Raw genomic sequence first — 26007 nt, forward strand, 5'->3', positions numbered from 1 at the left:
TCAGCCTCTCTATACCTACCTCATCCTCTCTGTAGACACCTCAGCCTCTCTGTACCTACCTCAGCCTCTCTGTAGACACCTCAGCCTCTCTGTACCTACCTCAGCCTCTCTGTAGACACCTCAGCCTCTCTGTACCTACCTCAGCCTCTCTGTAGACACCTCAGCCTCTCTATACCTACCTCATCCTCTCTGTAGACACCTCAGCCTCTCTGTACCTACCTCATCCTCTCTGTAGACACCTCAGCCTCTCTGTACCTACCTCAGCCTCTCTGTACCTACCTCAGCCTCTCTGTACCTACCTCAGCCTTTCTGTACCTACCTCAGCCTCTCTATAGACACCTCAGCCTCTCTGTAGACACCTCAGCCTCTCTGTAGACACCTCAGCCTCTCTGTACCTACCTCAGCCTCTCTGTAGACACCTCAGCCTCTCTGTAGACACCTCAGCCTCTCTGTAGACACCTCAGCCTCTGTGTACCTACCTCAGCCTCTCTGTAGACACCTCAGCCTCTCTGTACCTACCTCAGCCTCTCTGTACCTACCTCAGCCTCTCTGTACCTACCTCAGCCTTTCTGTACCTACCTCAGCCTCTCTATAGACACCTCAGCCTCTCTGTAGACACCTCAGCCTCTCTGTAGACACCTCAGCCTCTCTGTACCTACCTCAGCCTTTCTGTACCTACCTCAGCCTCCCTGTAGCTACCTCAGCCTTTCTGGAGCTACCTCAGCCTTTCTGGTGCTACCTCAACCTTTCTGGTGCTACCTCAACCTTTCTGGAGCTACCTCAGCCTTTCTGGAGCTACCTCAGCCTTTCTGGTGCTACCTCAACCTTTCTGGAGCTACCTCAACCTTTCTGGAGCTACCTCAGCCTTTCTGGTGCTACCTCAACCTTTCTGGAGCTACCTCAGCCTTTCTGGAGCTACCTCAGCCTTTCTGGAGCTACCTCAGCCTCTCTGTAGCTACCTCAGCCTCTCTGGAGCTATCTCAACCTCTCTGTACCTACCTCAGCCTCCCTGTAGCTACCTCAACCTTTCTGGAGCTACCTCAACCTTTCTGGAGCTACCGCAGCCTTTCTGGAGCTACCTCAGCCTCTCTGTAGACACCTCAGCCTCTCTGTACCTACCTCAGCCTCTCTGTAGACACCTCAGCCTCTCTGTAGACACCTCAGCCTCTCTGTACCTACCTCAGCCTCTCTGTAGACACCTCAGCCTCTCTGTACCTACCTCAGCCTCTCTGTACCTACCCCAGCCTCTCTGTACCTACCTCAGCCTTTCTGTACCTACCTCAGCCTCTCTATAGACACCTCAGCCTCTCTGTAGACACCTCAGCCTCTCTGTAGACACCTCAGCCTCTCTGTACCTACCTCAGCCTCTCTGTAGACACCTCAGCCTCTCTGTAGACACCTCAGCCTCTCTGTAGACACCTCAGCCTCTGTGTACCTACCTCAGCCTCTCTGTAGACACCTCAGCCTCTCTGTACCTACCTCAGCCTCTCTGTACCTACCTCAGCCTCTCTGTACCTACCTCAGCCTTTCTGTACCTACCTCAGCCTCTCTATAGACACCTCAGCCTCTCTGTAGACACCTCAGCCTCTCTGTAGACACCTCAGTCTCTCTGTACCTACCTCAGCCTTTCTGTACCTACCTCAGCCTCCCTGTAGCTACCTCAGCCTTTCTGGAGCTAGCTCAACCTTTCTGGAGCTACCTCAGCCTTTCTGGTGCTACCTCAACCTTTCTGGAGCTACCTCAGCCTTTCTGGAGCTACCTCAGCCTTTCTGGAGCTACCTCAGCCTCTCTGTAGCTACCTCAGCCTCTCTGGAGCTACCTCAGCCTCTCTGTACCTACCTTAGCCTCCCTGTAGCTACCTCAACCTTTCTGGAGCTACCTCAACCTTTCTGGAGCTACCTCAGCCTTTCTGGAGCTACCTCAGCCTCTCTGTAGCTACCTCAGCCTTTCTGGAGCTACCTCAGCTGATGTAGTGGAGCCACTCATCAGACAGGGTTATATAAGAAATAGAGAAGGTGGAGAAGGAGATTCTTCGCCAGAAATGAATGTGAGATAAGGGTTGTTTTAGATCGGTATCAAATGATGCAGTGGTAAGATCATATCCTCCAGACCGTGCCTTCCCTTTGCTGCATCAGCACCACCAGCCTCTTGCTCTGGGTTACATCGCTGTTTGTCGTGTTTCAAACAATTTCATCATGCTCCGACTTCTGCACTTGATATGCAATGCAACGCAGGCAATTTGTACGTGTTTGGATTCCAATTAGGAAGTTGTTAGAGCTTTCACCCGTGGCCAGCAGATTCTTATTAAGCCTTACATTAAAGAACATAGAAGCACATTTAAATGGAGTTCATGTTCCCCTTTGTTTGTTGGCATTGTGGTTGTTATTAATTTATTCTCAATGCTGTATGTGTTACACATTAACAAATTAATCCAACTTGGGCAGTGTTTGTGATTGTAATATGCAAACGAGGCCCTGCTCAGTGAGAGATGGTGGTGGCGCGTGTCCAAAGAACTAACAACACAATTCCACAGAATACTAACAACAAAACAGCCCCACATACCACCATGGTCTCTCAGACAGAAAAACAACAGAGTAAAGCCTTAGTGAGAGGGACAGGGCTGATGTGACGTGGGGAAAGAAGCATCACGATAGAGTGATATGCTTGGTGGCCATTGGAAATCATTAAGTTAGGGCTGGCGGGGATCAGGTGTGCAGTGTGAAGAGAGCTGCACCATAACCCCCAGGCAGTGCTACTGTAACGGCTCTCCTCTTCATCTGATGATGAGGAATAGGAATCATCGGACCAACACGCAGCGTGGTAAGTGTTCATAGTAAATTTAATTAAAAAACTGAACACTGAATGACAAAAAAACAACAAAGAGAGTGAACGACACGAAACAGTCCTGTAAGGTTAAAAAACACAAAACAACAACCCACAAAACCGATGTGGGCAAGAGCTACCTAAGTATGGTTCTCAATCAGAGACAACGACAGAGAGCTGTCCCTGATTGAGAACCATACCCGGCCAAAAACAAATAAATAAAAAAACATAGAAAAAAGAACATAGAATGCCCATAGGACCAACACGCAGGCGAGGGTCCGGGTGGGCCTTCTTACGGCGGTGGCTCGGGTGCGGGAAGCCGCTGTAAGAAGGCCCACCCGGACCCTCCCCTTTAGAGTCAGGTTTTGAGGCCAGAGCTCCGCACCTTTGGGGGGGGGGGGGGAGGGGTACTGTCACGCCGTGGCCATGGAGCGGTTTTATATTCTTTATTTTGGTTAGGCCATGGTGTGACTAGGGTGGGCATTCTATGTTCTTTTTTCTATGTTTTTGTATTTCTTTGCTTTTGGCCGGGTATGCGTCTCGCAGTGGGCCCCGGACTGAAGACCCTCGTAGAAGGCGCCACTGGACTGAAGGGCGCCTCTGGACTGAGGGGCGCCTCTGGACTGAGGGGCGCCTCTGGACTGAGGGGCTGCGATTCTGGCGGCTCCGGAGTGAAGGGCGACTCTGGCGGCTCCGGAGTGAAGGGCGACTCTGGAGGCTCCGGAGTGAAGGGCGACTCTGGCGGCTCCGGAGTGAAGGGCGGCTCTGGCAGCTCCGCAGTGAAGGGCGGCTCTGGCGGCTCCGGAGTAAAGGGCGACTCTGGCGGCTCCGGATTGAAGGGCGGCTCTGGCAGCTCCGCAGTGAAGGGCGGCTCTGGCGGCTCCGGAGTAAAGGGCGACTCTGGCGGCTCCGGAGTGAAGGGCGGCTCTGGCAGCTCCGCAGTGAAGGGCGGCTCTGGCAGCTCCGGAGTAAAGGGCGACTCTGGCGGATCCGGAGTGAAGGGCGGCTCTGGCGGCTCCGGACTGATAGGTGGCTCTGGCGGCTCCGGACTGACGGGTGGCTCTGGCGGCTCCGGACAGGAGGGAGACTTGGTCCTGGGAGCAGGCACAGGACTCACCAGGCTGGGGAGACATATAGGCAGCCTCTTCCTTGGCCGAGGCACCGGATACACAGGGCCATGGAGGCACACTGGTGGTCTCGACCGCATAGCTGCCCCCCCCCCCCCCCCGTTCTGACTGGATGCCAGCTTCCACCCGAAAATGCGGGACGCTGGCACCGAGTACACCGGCCTGTGAATACTCAGCCGAGACACAGTGCACACGGGGCCTGACCTGTCACCTGCTCGCCCCGGTAAGCACGGGGAGTGGGCTCAGGTCTCCAACCTGACTCCGCCACACTCCCCGTGTGCCCCAACCGGCTGCCTCTCGAGCTTGCTTGCCAGCCATCTTCCCTCGTACCGCTGGTTCCCTTCTCCTGCTGCCTCCGCTCTCCTGGCTGCCTTCACCTGTTCCCATGGGAGGCGATCCCTTCAAGTAGGATTTCCCACCCATGTGTAGGATCCCTTCCCATCCAGAATGTCCTCCCATGTCCATTCCTCCTTTTTACCATGCTGCTTGGTCCGTTGGTGGTGGGTAGTTCTGTTGGTGGTTGGTGGTGGGTAGTTCTGATGATAATAGGAATCATCGGACCAACACGCAGCGTGGTAAGTGTTCATAGTAAATTTGATTAACTAAACTGAACACTGAATGACAAAAAACAACAAAGAGAGTGAACGACACGAAACAGTCCTGTAAGGTTAAAAAACACAAAACAGGAAACAACTACCCACAAAACCCATGTGGGCAAGAGCTACCTAAGTATGGTTCTCAATCAGAGACAATGACAGACAGCTGTCCCTGATTGAGAACCATACCTGGCAAAACAAAAAAATACAAAAACATAGAAAAAATAACATAGAATGCCCACCCTAGTCAAACCCTGGCCTAACCAAAATAAAGAATATAAAGCCTCTTTATGGCCAGGGCGTGACAGCGACAGTCAGCCAGGGAAGACTGAGGTGGTGACCCCAGACAGACTCCATCGCTGCCCATCCATAATATACATACAGACTCAGAGAGCAGGGACTATAGGTAGGCCTGATGTGCTGGGAGACTGTAGGGCTGTGTAGGGCCGCAGGGCATAGGGACATAACACTGCCTGGCTGATCAATGGATCAATGCCTGACAAGTCCCTCTTCTTTTGTGTTGCACTCCATAACTCCCCTTTATTTTTGTGTTACCGTAAGGCACTGACCTGGCTATGTGAAAAGGCAGTAAAATAAAAGAATAGCTGGGAGAAAATTCTGGGGTTATTGAATGCCTATGTAGCATTACTCAGGGGGAAATACATGCTTGAGCATGTTGTAATACAGCCAGGCTGCGAGGAGTTGAATGAGGTGGGGAATTTAATGACAGAGAAAAGTGATGTGATATGCAACATGGGGAATGAATATAAATATTTTCTCTGTAAAGACAGCTAATTCATTTCCACTAACTGAATATATTTTCTGTTGAAATATGATCCGAAAACTGATAATAAACCGCCTCCAAAATGGCAGAAATATGATAGTGTGTGGTAACCCACATTAACTTTATTAATATAACACTACCAAAACTATTTATTCAAACAGTCTGGGGGAAAGGATTGCAATAGTATTTATCTGGGTCTCTCTCTCTCTTTCTCTCTTTTGTCTCTCTCTCCCTCTCTCTCTCCTCATCTCCCTCATTTCTCTGGGCTGTCTGAGTGCCTGCAGGAGGAGCTCTTTATTTGGCAGATGGTGCTGGAGTGATATTTCTCTCTGTCTCTGTGTGTGAGTGTCTTGTTTGTGTGTGGTACTCACCTGGAGTTCTTGTGACTGGGGATTCGTTCTGTGGTCAAAGAGTCCTGAGGCTTGGAGCCCTCCCTCCCTCCCTCCCTCCCTCCCTCCCTCCCTCCCTCCCTCCCTCCCTCCCTCCCTCCCTCCCTCCCTCCTCCCTCCCTCCCTCCCTCCCTCCCTCCCTCCCTCCCTCGCTCTCTCGCTTTCTCTGCTGCTGTCAAAAGGGCTCAGTATTGTGAATTGCAATAGTGTGGTAGTCGCTTTGGACAAGGAGAGGCTGATCTATGGCACTGGGGGTGGGAGAGAGAAATAGAGGGAGAGAGAGTGAGAAAGAGGGGCACAGAAAGAGAGAGCGAGAGAGAGAAAGAGAGAGAGACAAAAGAGAGAGATCGAGAGGAGAGAAAGAGAATACGAGAGAGAGAGAAAGCAAGGCACAGAGAGGAAGCATCCATCCCTGAGCCAACCGAAGAAAGAAACAAAATAGAGTGTATGTCTGCATTGAGACTGTCTGCAGGGAGGGACTGCTCCCAGTAGCAGCTCTGGCTGTGTCATTGTGAGGGACACTTCCCTTTCACAGGGTGTTGCTTTTCATGACTGACAAGGGTATGAGACTAAGTGAGGTTGATGGGGACCCAGTGGATTGGGTGGAGGGGATTTGATTGTGAACAGTGTTGTTGCCAAGTGGTGTTGTGCTTTGTAACTGGGCTAGGGATGGTAAAATGATCAGTCTTCTCTGTTGTTCTGTGACTGAGCTCGTGTTGCTACTCCATGTTTAGTGTCCTTTCTTTTCCCAGTGTTCAGTCCCCAGTGGTCAGTCCCCAGTGTTTAGTCCCCAGTGTTCAGATAGACTAGTTTTAATATCTGTCCCCAACCTCCCCCTCTCTATTTTTCAGGCTGTGCGTTCCTCACCTACTGCGCCCGTGAGTCGGCCATCAAAGCCCAGAACGCTCTCCATGAACAGAAAACACTGCCTGGGGTAAGTCTCTCACTGTACCTGCTCCACCACCATGCGATCTGAACAACACAACCCACATCACCACTCACCACCGACCACCTACCAGCCTGCTTCAATCCGCTCCAGCCCCAGATATAACATTGGAAAAGGATTCAATCAATAATCCTGGCTTTTAAAGGACTGGTTTGAACTGTTTCATGTGTCTGTTATAGCCAGCATTGATCAGATGCACTTCGCTCATGCTTTCTGAGGCAATGACATCAAATGTCAATTAATTTGTTCTTTGCGTTTAAAAAAAGGCATAGTGAGTCATTGTTGTTTACTTAGAAACAGAAATTATATGCATGAGGGACAAAGAGCCCATTTGAAATAGGGAAAGTGCACTGTGTGTGTGTGAGAGAGAGAGAGAGATAAGTTCTGCATTTATAAACAATGTTTGTGCATATCTGTGCACAGAATGTGTGCGTGTTTATGCACAGTATCTCTGTGTGTGTGTGTGTGTGTGTGTGTGTGTGTGTGTGTGTGTGTGTGTGTGTGTGTGTGTGTGTGTGTGTGTGTGTGTGTGTGTGTGTGTGTGTGTGTGTGTGTCTATCTCTGCATTTGTACACATTGTATGTGTGTGGGAGTAGTCATCCTACTATTCCCCCCACTACGGCAGATGGCAAGGACATCGTCAGCTGCAGAGCAAGAGTAGAGCAGAGTAGAGCAGAGTAAATCAGTTGTAGAGTAGAGCAGAGTAAAGCAGAGCAGAGCAGAGTAAAGCAGTTGTAGAGCAAGAGTAAAGCAGAGTAGAGCAGAGTAATGCAGAGCAGAGTAGAGCAGAGTAAAGCAGTAGTAGAGCAGTAGTAGAGCAGAGTAAAGCAGTAGTAGAGCAGAGTAAAGCAGTAGTAGAGCAGAGTAAAGCAGTAGTAGAGCAGTAGTAGAGCAGAGTAAAGCAGGAGTAGAGCAGTAGTAGAGCAGAGTAAAGCAGTAGTAGAGCAGAGTAAAGCAGTAGTAGAGCAGTAGTAGAGCAGAGTAAAGCAGTAGTAGAGCAGTAGTAGAGTAGAGCAGGAGGAGGGCAGAGTAAGCAAAGTAAAGCAGAGTAAAGTAGAGTAGAGCAGAGTAAAGCAGAGTAACAAAGTAGTAGAGTAGAGTAAAGCAGGAGGAGAGCATAGTAAGCAAAGTAAATCAGAGTTGAGCAGAGTAAAGCAGTAGTAGAGCAGAGTAAAGCAGTAGTAGAGCAGAGTAAAGCAGTAGTAGAGCAGTAGTAGAGCAGAGTAAAGCAGAGTAAAGCAGTAGTAGAGCAGTAATAGAGCAGAGTAAAGCAGTAGAGAACAGTAGTAGAGTAGAGTAAAACAGGATGAGAGCAGAGTAAGCAAAGTAAAGCAGAGTAAAGCAGAGAAGAGTAGAGCAGTAGTAAAGTAGAGTAGAGCAGAGTAAAGCAGAGTAACAAAGTAGTAGAGTAGAGTAAAGCAGAAGGAGAGTATAGTAAGCAAAGTAAAGCAGAGTAGAGCAGAGTAAAGCAATAGTAGAGCAGAGTAAAGCAGTAGTAGAGTAGAGTAAAGCAATAGTAGAGCAGAGTAAAGCAGTAGTAGAGTAGAGTAAAGCAGGAGGGGAGCAGAGTAGAGCAGAGTAAAGCAGGAGTAGAGCAGAGTAAAGCAGTAGCAGAGCAGAGTAAAGCAGGAGGAGAGCAGAGTAAAGCAGTAGTAGAGCAGTAGTAGAGCAGAGTAAAGCAGGAGTAGAGCAGAGTAAAGCAGTAGTAGAGCAGAGTAAAGCAGGAGGGGAGCAGAGTAGAGCAGAGTAAAGCAGGAGTAGAGCAGAGTAAAGCAGTAGTAGAGCAGTAGTAGAGCAGAGTAAAGCAGGAGGAGAGCAGAGTAAGCAAAGTAAAGCAGAGTAGAGCAGAGTAAAGCAGTAGTGGAGCAGTAGTAGAGTAGAGTAGAGCAGAGTAACACAGTAGTAGAGCAGAGTAAAGCAGGAGGAGAGCATAATAAGAAAAATAAAGCAGAGTAGAGCAGAGTAAAGCAGTAGTAGAGCAGAGTAAAGCAGTAGTAGAGCAGACTAAAGCAGGAGAGCAGAGTAAGCTAAGTAGAGCAGAGTAGAGCAGAGCAGATTAGAGCAGTAGTAGAGTAGAGCAGAGTAAAGCAGAGTAACACAGTAGTAGAGCAGAGTAAAGCAGTAGTAGAGCAGAGTTCAGCAGTAGTAAAGCAGAGTAAAGCAGAGGATAGCAGAGTAGAGCAGAGTAGAGCAGTAGTAGAGCAGAGTAAAGTAGAGCAGAGTAAAGCAGAGCAGAGTAGAGCAGAGTAAAGCAGGAGAGCAGAGTAAGCTAAGCAAAGCAGAGTAGAGCAAGGTAGAGCAGTAGTAGAGTAGAGCAGAGTAAAGCAGAGTAACACAGTAGTAGAGCAGAGTAAAGCAGTAGTAGAGCAGAGTAAAGCAGTAGTAGAGCAGAGTAAAGCAGGAGAGCAGAGTAAGCTAAGTAAAGCAGAGTAGAGCAGAGCAGAGTAGAGCAGTAGTAGAGTAGAGCAGAGTACAGCAGTAGTAAAGCAGAGTAAAGCAGATGATAGCAGAGTAGAGCAGAGTAGAGCAGTAGTAGAGCAGAGTAGAGCAGAGTAAAGTAGAGCAGAGTAAAGCAGAGCAGAGTAGAGCAGAGTAAATCAGTTGTAAAGCAATGTAAAGCAAAGTAGAGCAGAGTAAAGCAAAGTAGAGCACAGTAGAGACTGGTCTCCTACTGAGACAGCATGGCTCAACATGACCAGATCATACCTCCACAGGAGAACATTACAGATAGAAAGACCAACCGCCATCTAAGACAAGAAAATGAAGAGCCCAGCCAAAAGGAATGTTTCACATTAAATATCCAAATACTAACACCTCAAACTTTGAACATTACTGGCGAAAAAACAAGTTATTTCTTTTATCTTTCAAATTTGCCAAGCTCCAGGGTGGAGGGGCTATTTATATATTTTTTTTAAAGAGTATTTGAATATTAAAAAAATAAGTTGTTATTTGAGAGAACTCCAAGGGATGCGTACACGGTAGGCTATAACTGTGTTTAGCAGTGCGTTAAAGAGAGGGGGATTCTCTCCCAGCTCATTCCACCCCACTAGTAGTCTCCTCTGTCTCGTGGAGTCGCTAATTGCGCCTCCTTGCCAGCCTGGGAGGGCATCCGTCAGGCTGGACCCACCACTGGGATTAAAAGGCAAGATGTGGATGAATGTATAAATGAGGGGTACCGTGAGGCTGGGAGCGAAAACACAGTCTACAAACCATCTGGCCTCTGAAAGATTTAACATCCACAAGGATGGAACATATTAAAGACCACCAAGCTATGTCAGGGAGAATGAACTCCTCTCTCTGCATGCATGTTTATTGTATTATGCATCGCTCTGTTTTTTCCCAGTAGACACATCCCACTTACAGAACACAAAATGGGGATCGGGCACTTATATTGAGGCATCCAACCAATCAATGTCATCCGACAAACTACGTTACCCATACAACCCCATCATACAATCCCCAGAAATAGAATGCATCCTCACGCTGTATCAGCCACCATTTCCCGCTGATATCCTCCACTGTACTCTAGTAGTACTTTTCTATACATCAAACCCCTCGACTGCCCGCCGTTGAGTTGTAATTCCACTTTTAGTCATGGCGAATACAAAGAGGTGAGCGGGGCTGTGTCTTCCCTCTCACCTGAGTGCTGTGAAACAGTTACCCCTTCTCCTGTGTTTCCTGGCCCCTGCTCTGGCCCCTTCTCTGGCCCCTGCTCTGGCCCCTGCTCTCGCCCCTGCTCTGGCCCCTTCTCTGGCCCCTGCTCTGGCCCCTGCTCTGGCCTCCGCTGAGATCCCCCGCTCTGGCCCCTGCTCTGGCCCCTGCTCTGGCCCCTGCTCTGGCCCCCACTGAGATCCCCCCGCTCTGGCCCCTGCTCTGGCCCCTGCTCTGGCCCCTGCTCTGGCCCCCGCTGAGATCCCCCCGCTCTGGCCCCCGCTCTGGCCCCCGCTCTGGCCCCTGCTCTGGCCCCTGCTCTGGCCCCTGCTCTGGCCCCCGCTGAGATCCCCCCGCTCTGGCCCCCGCTCTGGCCCCCGCTCTGGCCCCTGCTCTGGCCCCTGCTCTGGCCCCCGCTCTGGCCCCTGCTCTGGCCCCCGCTCTGGCCCCTGCTCTGGCCCCTGCTCTGGCCCCTGCTCTGGCCCCCACTGAGATCCCCCTGCCTCCTCCAGGCAGACAGGCAGACGTTGTGTGTCAGAGCCCACCGAGAATGAGAATCAGATGGGTGGTCAGGGGTGTAGTGGCTAGCTACACAGCGTTTGTATAGAGCAACCACTAGCTCAATCCACAAAGCAAACACAGAAACACAGGCCTGCAGAAACACCACAGACACAACCACTGTACTGTAGCATTACTGATCCCACACTGCTACCATCAAACCATCAGAGACGTTCTCCGTCTCTGTAGTCAGAGGAGAGAGGAACTGATAGTAGTGTCTATTTTCATGTTATGGAAATGGAGAGAAAACAGTGGCGATTTTAGCATGGACATCTTGGTGGAGCAAACAAACAGAACATGTGGGATGCATGCCAGCAAAGCCACTACACAACACAACACTAAACAATGAATTGTCATTTAGGGCAGGTGGGGCAGAGCTTTTAGGTAAAAAAAAATAAAAAATAAAAAAATGTTTTTTGGGGGGTGGGGCTTGTCTGTTTAATTTGTTATTTTGGCATAAATACATGTCACATATCAGTTTGCAAACAATGTAAAAAATCAATAAAATGTCATTGAGTTAATAAAGCCTCATACAAACATGTTCTCTTTTTTGCTTTCTTGATTAAGGCAGCTCCAAAATGCAGGTGTTTCAGCCGAGCTCACTGCTTTCTGTGGTGGTGGGGCTAGCCAGCAGAAAATACAGAGCGTTGCACCTGATTGGTTCAGTTTTCTGTCGTGATTGGCTCAGTTTTCTGTCACTCATGGGACAGTACGTCATCCCCAATTCTAAGCTTAGAGCTCGAAAATGTTAGCCCCTTGGGATATGCCATAGATTAATATTAGTAGTGCCCATCCAAGAAGGCTCAAGGTCTTTGGCCGCAGATAGAATGAAATCAAATCATGTTGTAGCTACAGTAGCTTTGATTGGACTGATCATGTCAACATCTTACTTTCAAAGTCTTACCTAACAGTCATCATCAGTTGTCATCAAGTCAACAATCTACTGGCAAATCCTTTTTAATCCTTGTCATATGAAGAGAAATAATGAAGAGAAATTATAGATACAACGTATCGGTGCTCATCGGCCATTGTACATAAAGATTACACAACAAGTTGTAAATTGCAAATTCAACAATGAGTCGTTTGGAAGGAATCAGTGGCTAACTGCAAGCGTTGTAAAGAAACCACTAACGTTAGCCTGCTGTTCAATGGAGTGGCTGTGTTTTTTCCCCAGAGTTCCCACCATAAATCCAGAGAATGTCCGACTTTGATGACAAAATTTGATGACAGAATTTGCCCACAAAGGGACCGCTGCGTCCAAACATCTATTGTATGCTGCTGCATAAATGATGTAATATGCAAGAGAGAAATGTATACTGTAGCTATGAAAGTAATACTAAGTGTATGTTGTGTAGTAAGCTGTCAGTAGCCCGTGTGCCTCGCCCTAATAATTTGGTGTATTTTCACCAAGGCGGTATTGTAAACACATTGTTCGTGGTCCGGTGAGTGCTTTTTTAGCTACTTTTTTTTATACAGCTTTGATAGTGCTACTGATAGTATTGGTAGTGCTTGGATTGCACATACAAATTCAGCACACACAACATTCTATAATATAATTGTGTTATTTGACATGTCAAATTAAAAAGTAATTTAACGCATCAAATAGTGTTATATGACGTGTATCTTTTTTGACACGCAAAGACCCAAATGCCGTTCAGTGTGCCTCACCCTAATAATTTGCTCTTAATTTCGCCTACTGTTCTAACTTGGTGGTGCACAAATAGCCTAAAACCTTTTATTGAGAAATGTAATCATTGAATATTCTAAGAGCTTTCATTGTATGTTTATATGCCCCCTTTATTTATCCTACAGTTCTGACTTGTTGTACAGGGAGTACACTGTAAGAATGGCCCATGTTCTGAATTCTGTCGCTGTACTTTTCAAAAGTGTTGAACAAATAGTTATATTGACTACGTCCGTCCTTGCTCATTCATTTCTTAATCGAAAATACGGATGACCTCTTATCTGCTTGTCGTCCCCTTATGCCATAGTTTGTACATCTCTATTGTAACTAGAAACCACATGCATGTCTGCCATATCAGCTATGTTTCTTAAAAGGCAGTAAATGAGGCTGAATGAACTGTTTGGCTGCCAGACAAGGCTCCACTGAAAGCCAGGTGTAGCAGTGGTAAGATGTTGGGACTCTGCTGTTGGGACAGCTTTATGTAGGCCTCAGTGGCAATTTTAGCATGTAAGTCTTGGTGGGGCAAACAAAAAAATGTGAGATGCATGCCAGCAAAGCCAATACACGACACAACACTAAACAATACATGAATTGCACTCTAACAGTGACAAACAGTGCCCACAAACTGTTAGGGCCTACATTTTTTATGTTGACATTGTTTGCAAACTGATATGTGACACGTATTAATGGCAAAATAACAAGCAAAACAGGCAAGCCCCCCCCCAAAAAAAACAATATTATTATTATTTTTTACCTAAAAGTTTGGCGCTCAAAACAGCCCCACCTGCCTTGAATGACGGGTCGCCACTGAGAGGCAGGGTCATGGAAAGAAAAGGAGAGAGAAAGATAGAGGGGAATGATGAAGGGAGAGATGGAAACAGAGAGAACATGTGTGTAGTAGATATGCAGCAGTGTAGCAGGATGGCTGTGTGAAGTGCATTGTGGGTTGTGTGTTCTGTGGGCTGGAAAATCTTCTCTCTGCTCAGCGGCCTCTCACCAGCCAGCCAGTCAAACAGCCATCCAGCCTTCTTTTAGAAACAACCTGCTACTCTGCGCTGATGGTAAGTAGATATGCCAGTTGGTTGTTTGTAATACTGCTTGATATGCAGTTTGGCCGGGGCTATGGTGTAATGAATGTAAACTAGGATCCCCCAGGAGAGGAGTTATGATCGTCGTTAACTCCTTCACTGCTGGCTGTCCCCCCACTTAAAGGTGTGTCATGTGATTGCCATCTGATCAATGTGAAACCAAATCAATATAGACAGTGCATAAGCAGATAGTCAATATGAATGTATAGTACATATTCAAGGTGTATACAAGAACCCTTACAGGTGACTGTGTTTCAGGCTCTCCATTACCCTCTTCTCTGCCTGCATACACTCCCTCATAATGCCATCTGGCCTTTCATGGGCTCATCAGGAATTGCTCATCACAATGTCCTGAGTTCCCAGGAAGACATTTGCGGCAGAAATTAGTAGCACGCCCTGATGGCTGGACTGGGCTAGAAATTAGATATATGTGGTGCAGTGGGAGAGGGAAAGAGAGATAGATAGAAATATAGGGAAAGACAGAGAAAGATAGAGAGGGCAAGCGAGAAAAAGTTAGAAAGATAGAAGGGAAAGACAGAGACAGAGAGAGAGGGAAAGAGAGAGACAGAGAGAGAGAGAGAGAGAGAGAGAGAGTGGGGGAAAGAGAGACAGATAGAGAGGGAAAGAGAGAGAGAGAGAGAGAGAGAGAGAGAGAGAGAGAGAGAGAGAGAGAAAGGGAGAGAAAGAGAGACACATAGAGAAGGAAAGATAGAGGGAAAGAGAGAGAAATATAGAGGGAAAGAGAGAAAGATAGAAAGAGAGGGAAAGAGAAACAGAAAGATAGAGGGATATATAGAGAGAGACAGAGAGAATGAAAGATAGAGAAAGACAGAGAGAGAGGGGAAGAGAGAGACAGATATAGAGAGAGGGGAGGAAGGAGATAGAGATAGAAAGATAAAGATAGAGAGAGAGAGGGAAAGAGAGAGAAAGATAGAGGGAAAGAGAGAGACAGAGAGAGGGAAAGAGAGAGGGAAAGAGTGAGGGAAAGATAGAGGGAAAGAGAGAGACAGAGAGAGAGAGGGAAAGAGAGAAGAAAGATAGAGAGAGAGGGAAAGAGAGAGAAAGATAGAGAGAGAGGGAAAGATAAAGGGAAAGAGAGAAGAAAGATAGAGGGAAAATAGAGAGAAAGATGGAGGGGAAGGGAAAGACAGATAGAGAGAGGGAAAGAGAGAGACAGATATAGAGAGTGGGGAAAAGAGAGAAAGATTGAGAGGGAAAGAGAGAGAGACAGATGGAAAGAGAGAGACAGATAGAGAGAAAGATGGAAAGAGAGAGACAGAAAGAGAGAAAGATAGAAAGAGAGAGACAGATAGAGAGAGAGGGAAAGATAAAGGGAAAGAGAGAGAAAGGTAGTGAGAGAAGGAAAGAGAGAGACAGATAGAAAGAGAAAAAAGGAGAGTTAGATAATGAGAGAGGGAACGAGAAAGACAGATAGAGAAAGAAAGAGAGAGAAAGACAGAGATAGAAAGAAGGAAAGAGAGGGAAAGAGAGAGAAAGATGGAGAGAGAAAGATAGTGAGAGAGGGAAAGCGAGAGAAAGGTGGAGAGAGAGGGAAGGAGAGAGAATGATAGTGAGAGAGAGAAAGATAGAGAGAGAGGGAAAGTGCTCCGGGGAGGGGAGAGTGTGTGTGGTTAGGTTTGTCTAGACAGTGGGAGATGCTCTGACAGCTGTCCAGGTGCGTACAGTATGCTACCATCATCTCAGGGTCCTCTGTGGCTACAGAGAGAAGTGTGTAGGGATGTTGTGAAAAACATGTGGACATGGCAGCTTGTGGTGATCAAACCGCTCACATCACTGGTCTGTGTGTGTGTAATTGTGTACTGTATACAGTAGTGTTTATTGTTGTGGGTGAATTTACAACATTATGTTTAATACTGTTATTGCATCAAATGGTTGTTTATGCAACAGAATAGGGGGTTGTTAGAACTATATTGTGTCTGTGTGAACTGAGAGTGGGCCTCTGGGGCTTCATGCTGACAGTAGATGTACGATGCCTTAGGTGATAAACCGAACCAGCCACATTCCATTCATGTGAGGGAGATTCCTCCGGTCTGACAGGAAGGTACCAGAGGGAGATTACTCCGGTCTCCAGTCTGACTGGAAGGTACCAGAGGGAGATTTCTCCGGTCTGATTGGAAGGTTCCAGAGGGAGATTACTCCGGTCTCCTGTCTGACTGGAAGGTACCAGAGGGAGATTACTCCGGTCTCCGGTCTGACTGGAAGGTACCAGAGGGAGATTACTCCGGTCTCCGGTCTGACTGGAAGGTACCAGAGGGAGATTTCTCCGGTCTGACTGGAAGGTTCCAGAGGGAGATTTCTCCTGTCTGACTGGAAGGTACCAGAGGGAGATTTCTCCGGTCTGTCTGGAAGGTACCAGGGAGAGATTTCTCCAGTCTGTCTGGGAGGTACCAGGGAGAGATTTCTCCGGTCTGACTGGAAGGTACCAGGGGGAGATTTCTCCGGTCTGTCTGGAAGGTACCAGGGAGAGATTTCTCCGGTCTGTCTGGAAGGTACCAGGGAGAGATCTCTCCGTTCTGACTGGAAGGTACCAGGGAGAGATTTCTCCGGTCTGACTGGAAGGTACCAGGGAGAGATTGCTCGGGTCTGACTGGAAGGTACCAGAGTGAGATTGCTCGGGTCTGACTGGAAGGTACCAGGGGGAGATTGCTTGGGTCTGACTGAAAGGTACCAGGGGGAGATTGCTTGGGTCTGACTGGAAGGTACCAGGGGGAGATTGCTTGGGTCTGACTGGAAGGTACCAGGGGGAGATTGCTTGGGTCTGACTGGAAGGTACCAGGGGGAGATTGCTTGGGTATGGATAATTATGAGAGGAACCTTGGCCAGACCCTGGTTTCTACCCTAAACGAGAGCAATCTTTACAGCATCTTTCATGCAAATCCTAACCTTGTGGCTCATTCCATACATCTGTTGTTTGTCTTGAACATTCAGGAGGATGAACTTTGCTATAAAATGCTGTGGCTCAAATGCACTCGTTGTGCTCTCAACTAATCATCTAGGGGTGGTTTGTCGACTAGCTTCATTATTGCAATAATTCATCGATTACAGGCTCTATCCAATGGTGCGAAAAAAAGTGTGTTTGTGTGTGTGTGTAGGTGGGGGAGTAAGTAAAGAAATAAAACAAAGGTAAAAAGACATTTGAAAAAAGAGTAGCAAGGCTATATACAGACACCTGTTAGTCAGGCTTATTGAGGTAGTATGTACATGTACTGTAGGTATCGTTAAATTGACTATGCATATATGATGAACAAAGAGTAACAGAAGCGTAAAAAGAGGGGTTGGCGGGTGGTGGGTGGTGGGACACAATGCAGATAGCTCGGTTAGCCATTGTGCGGGAGCACTGGTTGGTCGGGCCAATTTAGGTAGTATGTACATGAATGTATAGTTAAAGTGACTATGCATATATGATAAACAGAGAGTAGCAGCAGCGTAAAAGAGGGGTTGGGGGGGCACACAATGCAAATAGTCCAGGTAGCCATTTGATTACCTGTTCAGGAGTCTTATGGCTTGGGGGTAAAAACTGTTGAGAAGCCTTTTTGTCCTAGACTTGGCACTCCGGTACCGCTTGCCATGCGGTAGTAGAGAGAACAGTCTATGACTCGGGTGGCTGGGTTCTTTGACAATTTTTAGGGCCTTCCTCTGACACCGCCCGGTGTAGAGGTCCTGGATGGCAGGCAGCTTTGCCCGAGTGATGTACTGGGCTGTACGCACATCTTTTTAGTTTCCTGAGGGGGAATAGGCTTTGTCGTGCCCTCTTCACAACTGTCTTGGTGTGTTTAGACCAATCTAATTTGTTGTTGATGTGGACACCAAGGAATTTGAAGCTCTCAACCTGCTCCACTACAGCCCAGTCGATGAGATTGGGGACGTGCTCAGTGCTCCTTTTCCTGTAGTCCACAATCATCTCCTTAGTCTTGGTTACGTTGAGGGATAGGTTGTTATTCTGGCACCACCCGGCCAAGTTTCTGACCTCCTCCCTATAGGCTGTCTCGTCATTGTCGTTTTTGTGTCGTCAGCAAACGTAATGATGGTGTTGGAGTCGTGCCTGGCCATGCAGTCGTGGGTGAACAGGGAGTATAGGAGGGGACTGAGCACGCACCCCTGGGGAGCTCCAGTGTTGAGGATCAGCGTGGCAGATGTGCTGCTGACTACCCTTATCACCTGGGGGCGGCCCGTCAGGAAGTCCAGGATCCAGTTGCAAAGGGAGGTGTTTAGTCCCAGGTTCCTTAGCTTGGTAATGAGCTTTGAGGGTACTATGGTGTTGAACACTGAGCTGTAGTCAATGAACAGCATTCTCACACAGGTGTTCCTTTTGTCCAGGTGGGATAGGGCTGTGTGGAGTGCAATAGAGATTGCATCATCTGTGGATCTGTTTGGGCGGTATGTAAATTGGAGTGGGTCTAAGGTTTCTGGGATAATGGTGTTGATGTGAGCCATTACCAGCCTTTCAATGCACTTCATGGCTACGGACGTGAGTGCTACTGGTCTCTAGTCATTTAGGCAGGTTGCCTTTGTGTTCTTGTGCACAGGGACTATGGTGGTCTGCTTGAAGCATGTTGGTATTACAGACTCAATCAGGGACATGTTGAAAATGTGAGTGAAATCACCTGCCAGTTGGTCAGCACATGCCCGAAGCACACGTCCGGGTAGTCCGTCTGGCCCTGCAGCCTTGTGTATGTTGACCTGTTTAAAGGTCTTACTCATGTCGGCTATGGAGAGAGTGATCACACAGTCGTCCAGAACAGCTGATGCTCTCATGCATGCCTCAGTGTTGCTTGCCTCGAAGCGAGCATAGAAGTGATTTAGCTCGTCTGGTAGGCCCGTGTCACTGGGCAGTTTGCGGCTGTGCTTCCCTTTGTAGTCTGTAATAGTTTGCAAGCCCTGCCACATCCGACGAGCGTCGGAGTCGGTGTAGTATGATTCAATCTTAGCCTTGTATTGACGCTTTGCCTGTTTGATGGTTCGTCGCAGGGCAGAGCGGGATTTCTTGTAAGCTTCCAGGTTAGAGTCCCGCACCTTGAAAGTGGCAGCTCTACCCTTTAGCTCAGTGCGAATGTTGCCTGTTGTCCATGGCTTCTGGTTGGGGTATGTACGTACAGTCACTGTGGGGGCGACGTCCTGAATGCACTTATTGATAAAGCCAGTGACTGATGTGATGTACTCCTCAATGCCATCGGAAGAATCCCGGAACATGTTCCAGTCTGTGATAGCAAAGCAGTCCTGTAGTTTTGCATCTGCTTCATCTGACCATTTTTTTATAGACTGAGTCACTGGCGCTTCCTGCTTTAATTTTTGCTTGTAAGCAGGAATCAGGAGGATAGAGTTGTGGTCAGATTTACTAAATGGAGGACGAGGGAGAGCTTTGTACGTGTCTCTGTGTGTGGAGTACAGGTGATCTAGAATTTTTTTCCCCTCTGGTTGCACATTTAACATGTTGATAGAGATTTGGTTGAACTGATTTAAGTTTCCCTGCATTAAATTCTCCGACCACTAGGAGCGCCGCCTCTGGGTGAGTGGTTTTCTGTTTGCTTATTTCCTTATACAGCTGACTGAGTGCGGTCTTAGTGCCAGCATCTGTCTGTGGTGGTAAACAAACAGCCAGGAAAAGTATAGGTGAGAACTCTCTGGGCAAGTGGTGTGGCCTACAATTTATCACAATATACTCTACTTCAGGCAAGCAAAATCTAGAGACTTCCTTAGATTTCGTGCACCAGCTGTTGTTTACCAATATGCACAGACCACCCCCCCCCCTTTTCTTAGGGCGTGTGCTGTTCTATCCTGCCGGTGCAGCGTATATCCCGCTAGCTGAATATCCATGTCATTATTCAGCCACGATTCCGTGAATCATAGGATATTACAGTTTTTGATGTCCCGTTGGTAGGATATTCGTGATCGTACCTCATCTAGTTTATTGTCCAATGATTGCACATAACGGCAGCTTTCCTAGTTGCCTTCTGCGGGTCCGGACCAGGCATACGGCTCTTCGTCATCTGCGTCGCTTCCTTTTGCAAATAATTGGGATGTCTGCCCTGTGGGGTGTTTGAAGAATATCGTGTGAGTACTGCTTGTTGTCGTTGTTGTTGAAGAAATCTTCGTCTAATCCGATGTGAGTGACCGCTGTCCTGATGTCAAAAAGTTATTTTCTTCCGTAAAATACAGTTGCAGAAACATTATGTACAAAATAATTTACAAATATCGCGAAACAAAAACACATTATAGTACAATTGGTTAGGAGACCGTAAAACGGCGGCCATCGCCTCCGGCGCCAATCTGTTGTATTAATACGTTTTGAATAAAGCAATATCCTGATTGGTGATTGACCTTGTCTCTCTTCATTATTGATTAATATTTCCACAACATTATGTTGGTATGTGTGTAAGGCTGTGTGTGTATGTACCTGTATTGTGGGACAGACAATCACAATATCAGATAGTTTCAGACTGGGCACACACTGGTTGAATCAACGTTGTTTCCACGCCATTTCAACGAATTACGTTGAACCAACGTGGAATAGACTTTGAATTGACGTCTGTGCCCAGTGGGTTGACATTAATGCCACCAAATAAAAGCATGGTCTTCCTAGACTGTTTTCAAACAGTTTTTCAGATTACTTGATGATTTCCCCGCACTGTCTAGTTTGTTCTTAGAACATTTAACAGTGGCAATGTGACAGACGTGACATATCAGGGGAGACAGTTGATGTCAGCTCTAACCCCTACACCAGTCTTGGTGTCGGAGCTAGCCCCTATACCAGTCCACCAGAGATTTAATTCACACACTCCACACACTCCACAGCTCAGCATCATAGCAAATCCCAAATCGTTCACACAATCCCCCTCCCAAATCCAACAGATAAAAGAAAATAATCGTAGCCGTGTACGTATCAGCAACGTCAACACTAAGTATATCCCCCCCTCTCTCTCTCTCTCTCTCTCTCTCTCTCTCTCTCTCTCTCTCTCTCTCTCAAAAATTAATTCAAAGGGCTTCAGTGGCATGGAAAACATATGTTTGCATCTCATCCCTCTCCCCCTCTCTCTCTCTCTCTCTCTCTCTCTCTCCCTCTCTTTTAATTCAATTCGATTTAAGGGCTTTATCTCTCTCCCTCTGTCTCTCTCTCCCCCTCCCTGTCACTCTCTCCCCTCCCTCTCTCCCCCTCACTCTCTCTTGCCCCCCCTCTCTCTTTCTCTCATTCCCTCTCTCTCGCTCCCCTCTCTCTCTCCCCCCTCTATTTCTCTCTCTCCCTCCCTCTCTCGGTCCCCTTCTCTCTCCCCCCACCTATCTCTCTTCCCCTTCCTCTCTCCCTCTAGCTCTCTCTCTCTATCTCCTTCTTTCTCTCTCTCTCTCTCTCTCTCTCTCTCTCTCTCTCTCTCTCTCTCTCTCTCTCTCTCTCTCTCTCTCTCTCCCTCTAGCTCTCTCTCCCCCTCGATCTCCTCTCTCCCCCCCTCTCTCTCTCTCTCTCTCTCGCTCCCTCTATCTCTCTCTCTCCCCCTCTCTTCCTCTTTCCCTCTTTCTCCCCCCTTTCTCTCTCTCTCTCTTTCACTCACTCACATGCAGACAGAGGAGGCTCAGCTGTAATGGGATGTGTGAGATGATGGGAGGTAGCTGCATGGCCGGGGCTGTGTGTGCCGGGGCTCAGCTGTAATGGGATGTGTGAGATGATGGGAGGTAGCTGCATGGCCGGGGCTGTGTGTGCCGGGGCTCAGCTGTAATGGGATGTGTGAGATGATGGGAGGTAGCTGCATGGCCGGGGCTGTGTGTGCCGGGGAGAGTAGCCGACCTTGTGCGGTAGAAATGAGGCTGGCTTGCCACGGTGCTGTGCTGTTCTCCTCTCCTCACCTCCCCTTGCCGTGTCAGTCACCAGGCTTCACACACAATCTCCCATTCACCTGCTCATCAACCGCGGCCTTGCCTGATTTCCCACCTGCCTGCTTCAAAGGCTGATTAATTCAAGGCTGTGTTGGTGTGGGTGGCAAGAGGGGAGGGGACCGGTCAGCGAGAAACCAATCGGTGATGGCAGGATGGGAGACCTTGTAGTCTAGGGAGAGTGCCTCGTTAGAATTGATCCCCTAGGTAATAGGAGTGTATGTGTGTATGTATTTGTACGTACGTGTGTGGCAGGAGGGGAATGGGGGAAAGGAGCTGGAGAGGTGGAATAGAACAGAAAATGGGACAAAGGCATTTTTCTCCAAGAGATTGTGTTTATGTTTCCTCTGTAAGTAAAACAATTTCTGGACTGGGACACTGAACAAACTAGAATGTTTGAATCTGAAATGGCTGGTTGTGTAGTGAAATACCACCTACAGTGCCTTCAGAAGGTATTCATACCCCTTGTCCTATTCCAAATGGGGTTGTTACAGCTTAAATTCACAATAAATTGAATATATAATTTTCTCATACATCTACACATGAAAACATGCTTTACATTTTTTAAGTGCAAATGTATTCAAAATGAAGTACAGAAATATCTAATTTACAGAAGTCTTAACACCCCTGAGTCAATACTTTGTAGAAGCACCTTTGGAAGCGATTTCAAAATCTCAATTTAATTCATTTTATATTCAGCCTGTAACACAACAAAATGTGGGAAAAGTCAAGGGGTGTGAATACTTTCTGAAGGCAATGTATCTGTTTCTTTAGCAATAAATGATTGATGCTCGTATTAGCAATAGATGCTTGTCTGCGATGCGTTATTTGAAACGTTTTGCCAAGGTCTCACTTTTAGCAACAGACATCCATGTTAAACGCTACTAGTGTGGTTCAGGATTGATAATGTCTAAGAAAGAAGCGTCCAGGGTGCCGCTTTAAAAGCCTTGGTTTAATCCTGGGAGTCTGAATGACTATGAGTTTGATATTTCCTGAATTGGTGTGAGCAGCCAATGAGCTCTCAGTTGGAGCCGTGTGTAGTCTGACAGCTCGGGGAGTCCAGAGGGCAGGGCTATTCTTTTCTTTAATAAGCTCTGTTGATTCATTGAGATGACAATGAAGTAGGTTTGTGGATTGTGGAGCTCTAATGGGTTTATATCTGTGGCCAGGACAGTCGGAGTGTTATTATACAAAGCCCTGGCGGCGTCATAAAAGAAGTCAAAGGAGAGAAAGGTATATGCACCACTCTGCAGTTTACGCTTATGAAGTTTTCTTGTGATGCACAGTTGTTATACGTTCCACCGTGCCACAACTGGAACACTGAAGTATTACTGCAGTGCCAGTGGCAGCATGTTAGGACTAGGGGTTAGAGAGAGAAAGAAAAAGAGATAGCGAGAGAGAGAGAGAAAGAGAGAGAGAGAGAGTGTGTGTGTGTGTGTGTGTGTGTGTGTGTGTGTGTGTGTGTGTGTGTGTGTGTGTGTGTGTGTGTGTGTGTGTGTGTGTGTGTGTGTGCGTGCGTGCGTGCGTGCGTGTGTGTGTGCGGGGGTGGGGTTTGCTATAATGGTACAGGGGTGTAAAATACTCAATAAAGAGTACCTGTACCAGAGTGCTCCTCAGTAAAGTGCAGCTGTACCAGAGTGCTCCTCAGTAAAGAGTAGCTGTACCAGAGTGCTCCTCAGTAAAGAGCAGCTGTACCAGAGTGCTCCTTAGTTAGGAGCTGCTGGATCAGAGTGCTCCTCAGTTAACAGCTGCTATACCATAGTGCTCCTTAGTAAAGAGCTGCTGTACGAGAGTGCTCCTCAGTAAAGAGCTGCTGTACCAGAGTGCTCCTCAGTAAAGAGCAGCTGTACCAGAGTGCTCCTTAGTTAGGAGCTGCTGTATCAGAGTGCTCCTCAGTTAACAGCTGCTATACCATAGTGCTCCTTAGTAAAGAGCTGCTGTACCAGAGTGCTCCTCAGTAACGAGCTGCTGTACCAGAGTGCCTCTTTGTTAGGAGCTGCTGTACCAGAGTGCTCCTCAATAACGAGCTGCTGTAACAGAGTGCTCCTCGGTAAAGAGCTGCAGTACCAAATGGTTCCTCGGTAAACAACTGCTGTACCAGAGTGCTCCTCAGTAATGAGCTGCTCTACCAGAGTGCTCCTCGGTAAAGAGCTGCTGTACCAGAGGGCTCCTCAGTAAAGAGCTGCAGTACCAAATGGTTCCTCAGTAAACAACTGCTCTACCAGAGTGCTCCTCAGTAAAAAGCTGTACCAAATGGCTTCTCAGTAATGAGCTGCTGTACCAGAGGGTTCCTCAGAATGGAGCTGCTGTACCAGAGTGCTCCTCAATAATGTGCTGCTATTCCAGAGTGCTCCTCAGTAAAGAGCTGCTGTACTAGATTGCTTCTTAGTCAATAGCAGCTGTACCAGAGTGCTCCTCAGTAAAGAGCTGCTGTACCAAATGGCTTCTCAGTAATGAGCTGCTGTACCAGAGGGTTCCTCAGAATGGAGCTGCTGTACCAGAGTGCTCCTCAATAATGTGCTGCTATTCCAGAGTGCTCCTCAGTAAAGAGCTTCAGTACCAAATGTTTCCTCAGTTAAGAGCTGCTGTACCAGAGTGCTCCTTTGAAAGGATCTTCTGTACCAGAGTGTTCCTCAGTAAGGAGCTGCTGTATCAGAGGTCTCCTGAGTAAAGAGCTGCTGTATCATCCTGCTTCTCAGTAAAGAGCTGCTGTACCACAGTGCTCTTCAGTAAATAGCTGCCATTTCAGAGTGCTCCTCAGTAAACAACTGCTGTACCAGAGTGCTCCTCAGTAAAGACATATTGTACCAGAATGCTCCTCAGTAAAGAGCAGCTGTACCAGAGTGCTCCTCAGTAAGGAGCTGCTGTACCAGAGTGCTCCTCAGTAAAGAGCTGCTGTACTAGATTGCTTCTTAGTCAAGAGCATCTGTACCAGAGTGCTCCTCAGTAATGAGCTGCTGTACCAGAGTGCTCCTCAGTAAAGAGCTGCTGTACTAGATTGCTTCCTAGTCAAGAGCATCTGTACCAGAGTGCTCCTCAGTAAAGAGCTGCTGTACCAAATGGCTCCTCAGTAATGAGCTGCTGTACCAGAGTGCTCGTCAGTAAAGAGCTGCAGTACCAAATGGTTCCTCAGTAAAGAGCTGCTGTACCAAATGGCTCTTCAGTAATGAGCTGCTGTACCAGAGGGCTCCTCAGAATGGAGTTGCTGTACCAGAGGGCTCCTCAGAATGGAGCTGCTGTACCAGAGGGCTCCTCAGAATGGAGCTGCTGTACCAGAGTGCTCCTCAGTAAAGAGCTGCTGTACCAGAGTGCTCCTCAGTAAAGAGCTGCTGTACCAGAGTGCTCCTCAGTAAAGAGCTGCTGTACCAGAGTGCTCCTCAGCACACAGCTGCTGTACCAGAGTGCTCCTCAGTAAAGAGCTGCTGTACCAAATGGCTCCTCAGTAATGAGCTGCTGTACCAGAGTGCTCGTCAGTAAAGAGCTGCAGTACCAAATGGTTCCTCAGTAAAGAGCTGCTGTACCAGAGTGCTCCTCAGCACACAGCTGCTGTACCAGAGTGCTCCTCAGTAAAGAGCTGCTGTACCAAATGGCTCCTCAGTAATGAGCTGCTGTACCAGAGTGCTCGTCAGTAAAGAGCTGCTGTACCAAATGGCTCTTCAGTAATGAGCTGCTGTACCAGAGGGCTCCTCAGAATGGAGTTGCTGTACCAGAGGGCTCCTCAGAATGGAGCTGCTGTACCAGAGTGCTCCTCAGTAATGAGATGCTGTACCAGAGGGCTCCTCAGAATGGAGCTGCTGTACCAGAGTGCTCCTCAGTAAAGAGCTGCTGTACCAGAGTGCTCCTCAGTTAAGAGCTGCTGTACCAGAGTGCTCCTCAGTAAAGAGCTGCTGTACCAGAGTGCTCCTCAGCACACAGCTGCTGTACCAGAGTGCTCCTCAGTAAAGAGCTGCTGTACCAGAGTGCTCCTCAGTAATGAGATGCTGTACCAGAGTGCTCCTCGGTAAAGAGCTGCTGTACCAGAGTGCTCCTTAGTTAGGAGCTGCTGTACCAGAGTGCTCCTCAGTAAAGAGTAGCTGTACCAGAGTGCTCCTCAGTAAAGAGCTGCTGTACCAGAGTGCTCCTCAGTAAAGAACTGCTGTACCAGAGTATTCCTCAGTAAAGAGCTGCTGTACCAAAGTGCTCCCCAGTAAAGAGCAGCTGTACCAGAGTGCTCCTCAGTAAAGAGCAGCTGTACCAAAGTGCTCCTCAGTAAAGAGCTGCTGTACCAAAGTGCTCCTTAGTTAGGAGCTGCTGTATCAGAGTGCTCCTCAGTAAAGAGCTGCTGTACCAAAGTGCTCCTCAGTAAAGAGCAGCTGTACCAGAGTGCTCCTCAGTAAAGAGCTGCTGTACCAAAGTGCTCCTCAGTAAAGAGCTGCTGTACCAAAGTGCTCCTTAGTTAGGAGCTGCTGTATCAGAGTGCTCCTCAGTAAAGAACTGCTGT

General features: G+C 47.9%; 1 protein-coding gene across 5 annotated transcripts in view; it reads left to right on the plus strand.

The window, feature by feature from the left end:
* The window catches only part of LOC135556534 (CUGBP Elav-like family member 5), a 381570-nt gene that overhangs the window by 27334 nt on the left and 328229 nt on the right, over positions 1-26007 (plus strand). For all 5 annotated transcript variants that reach the window (XM_064989822.1, XM_064989824.1, XM_064989823.1 and 2 more), the window contains exon 2: positions 6571-6653. In XM_064989822.1, the coding sequence (XP_064845894.1) occupies positions 6571-6653 (83 nt within the window). The remainder of the gene's footprint in view (positions 1-6570; positions 6654-26007) is intronic.

The sequence above is a fragment of the Oncorhynchus masou genome, chromosome 15 (assembly GCF_036934945.1).
Source record: "Oncorhynchus masou masou isolate Uvic2021 chromosome 15, UVic_Omas_1.1, whole genome shotgun sequence".
Taxonomy (NCBI): domain Eukaryota; kingdom Metazoa; phylum Chordata; class Actinopteri; order Salmoniformes; family Salmonidae; genus Oncorhynchus; species Oncorhynchus masou.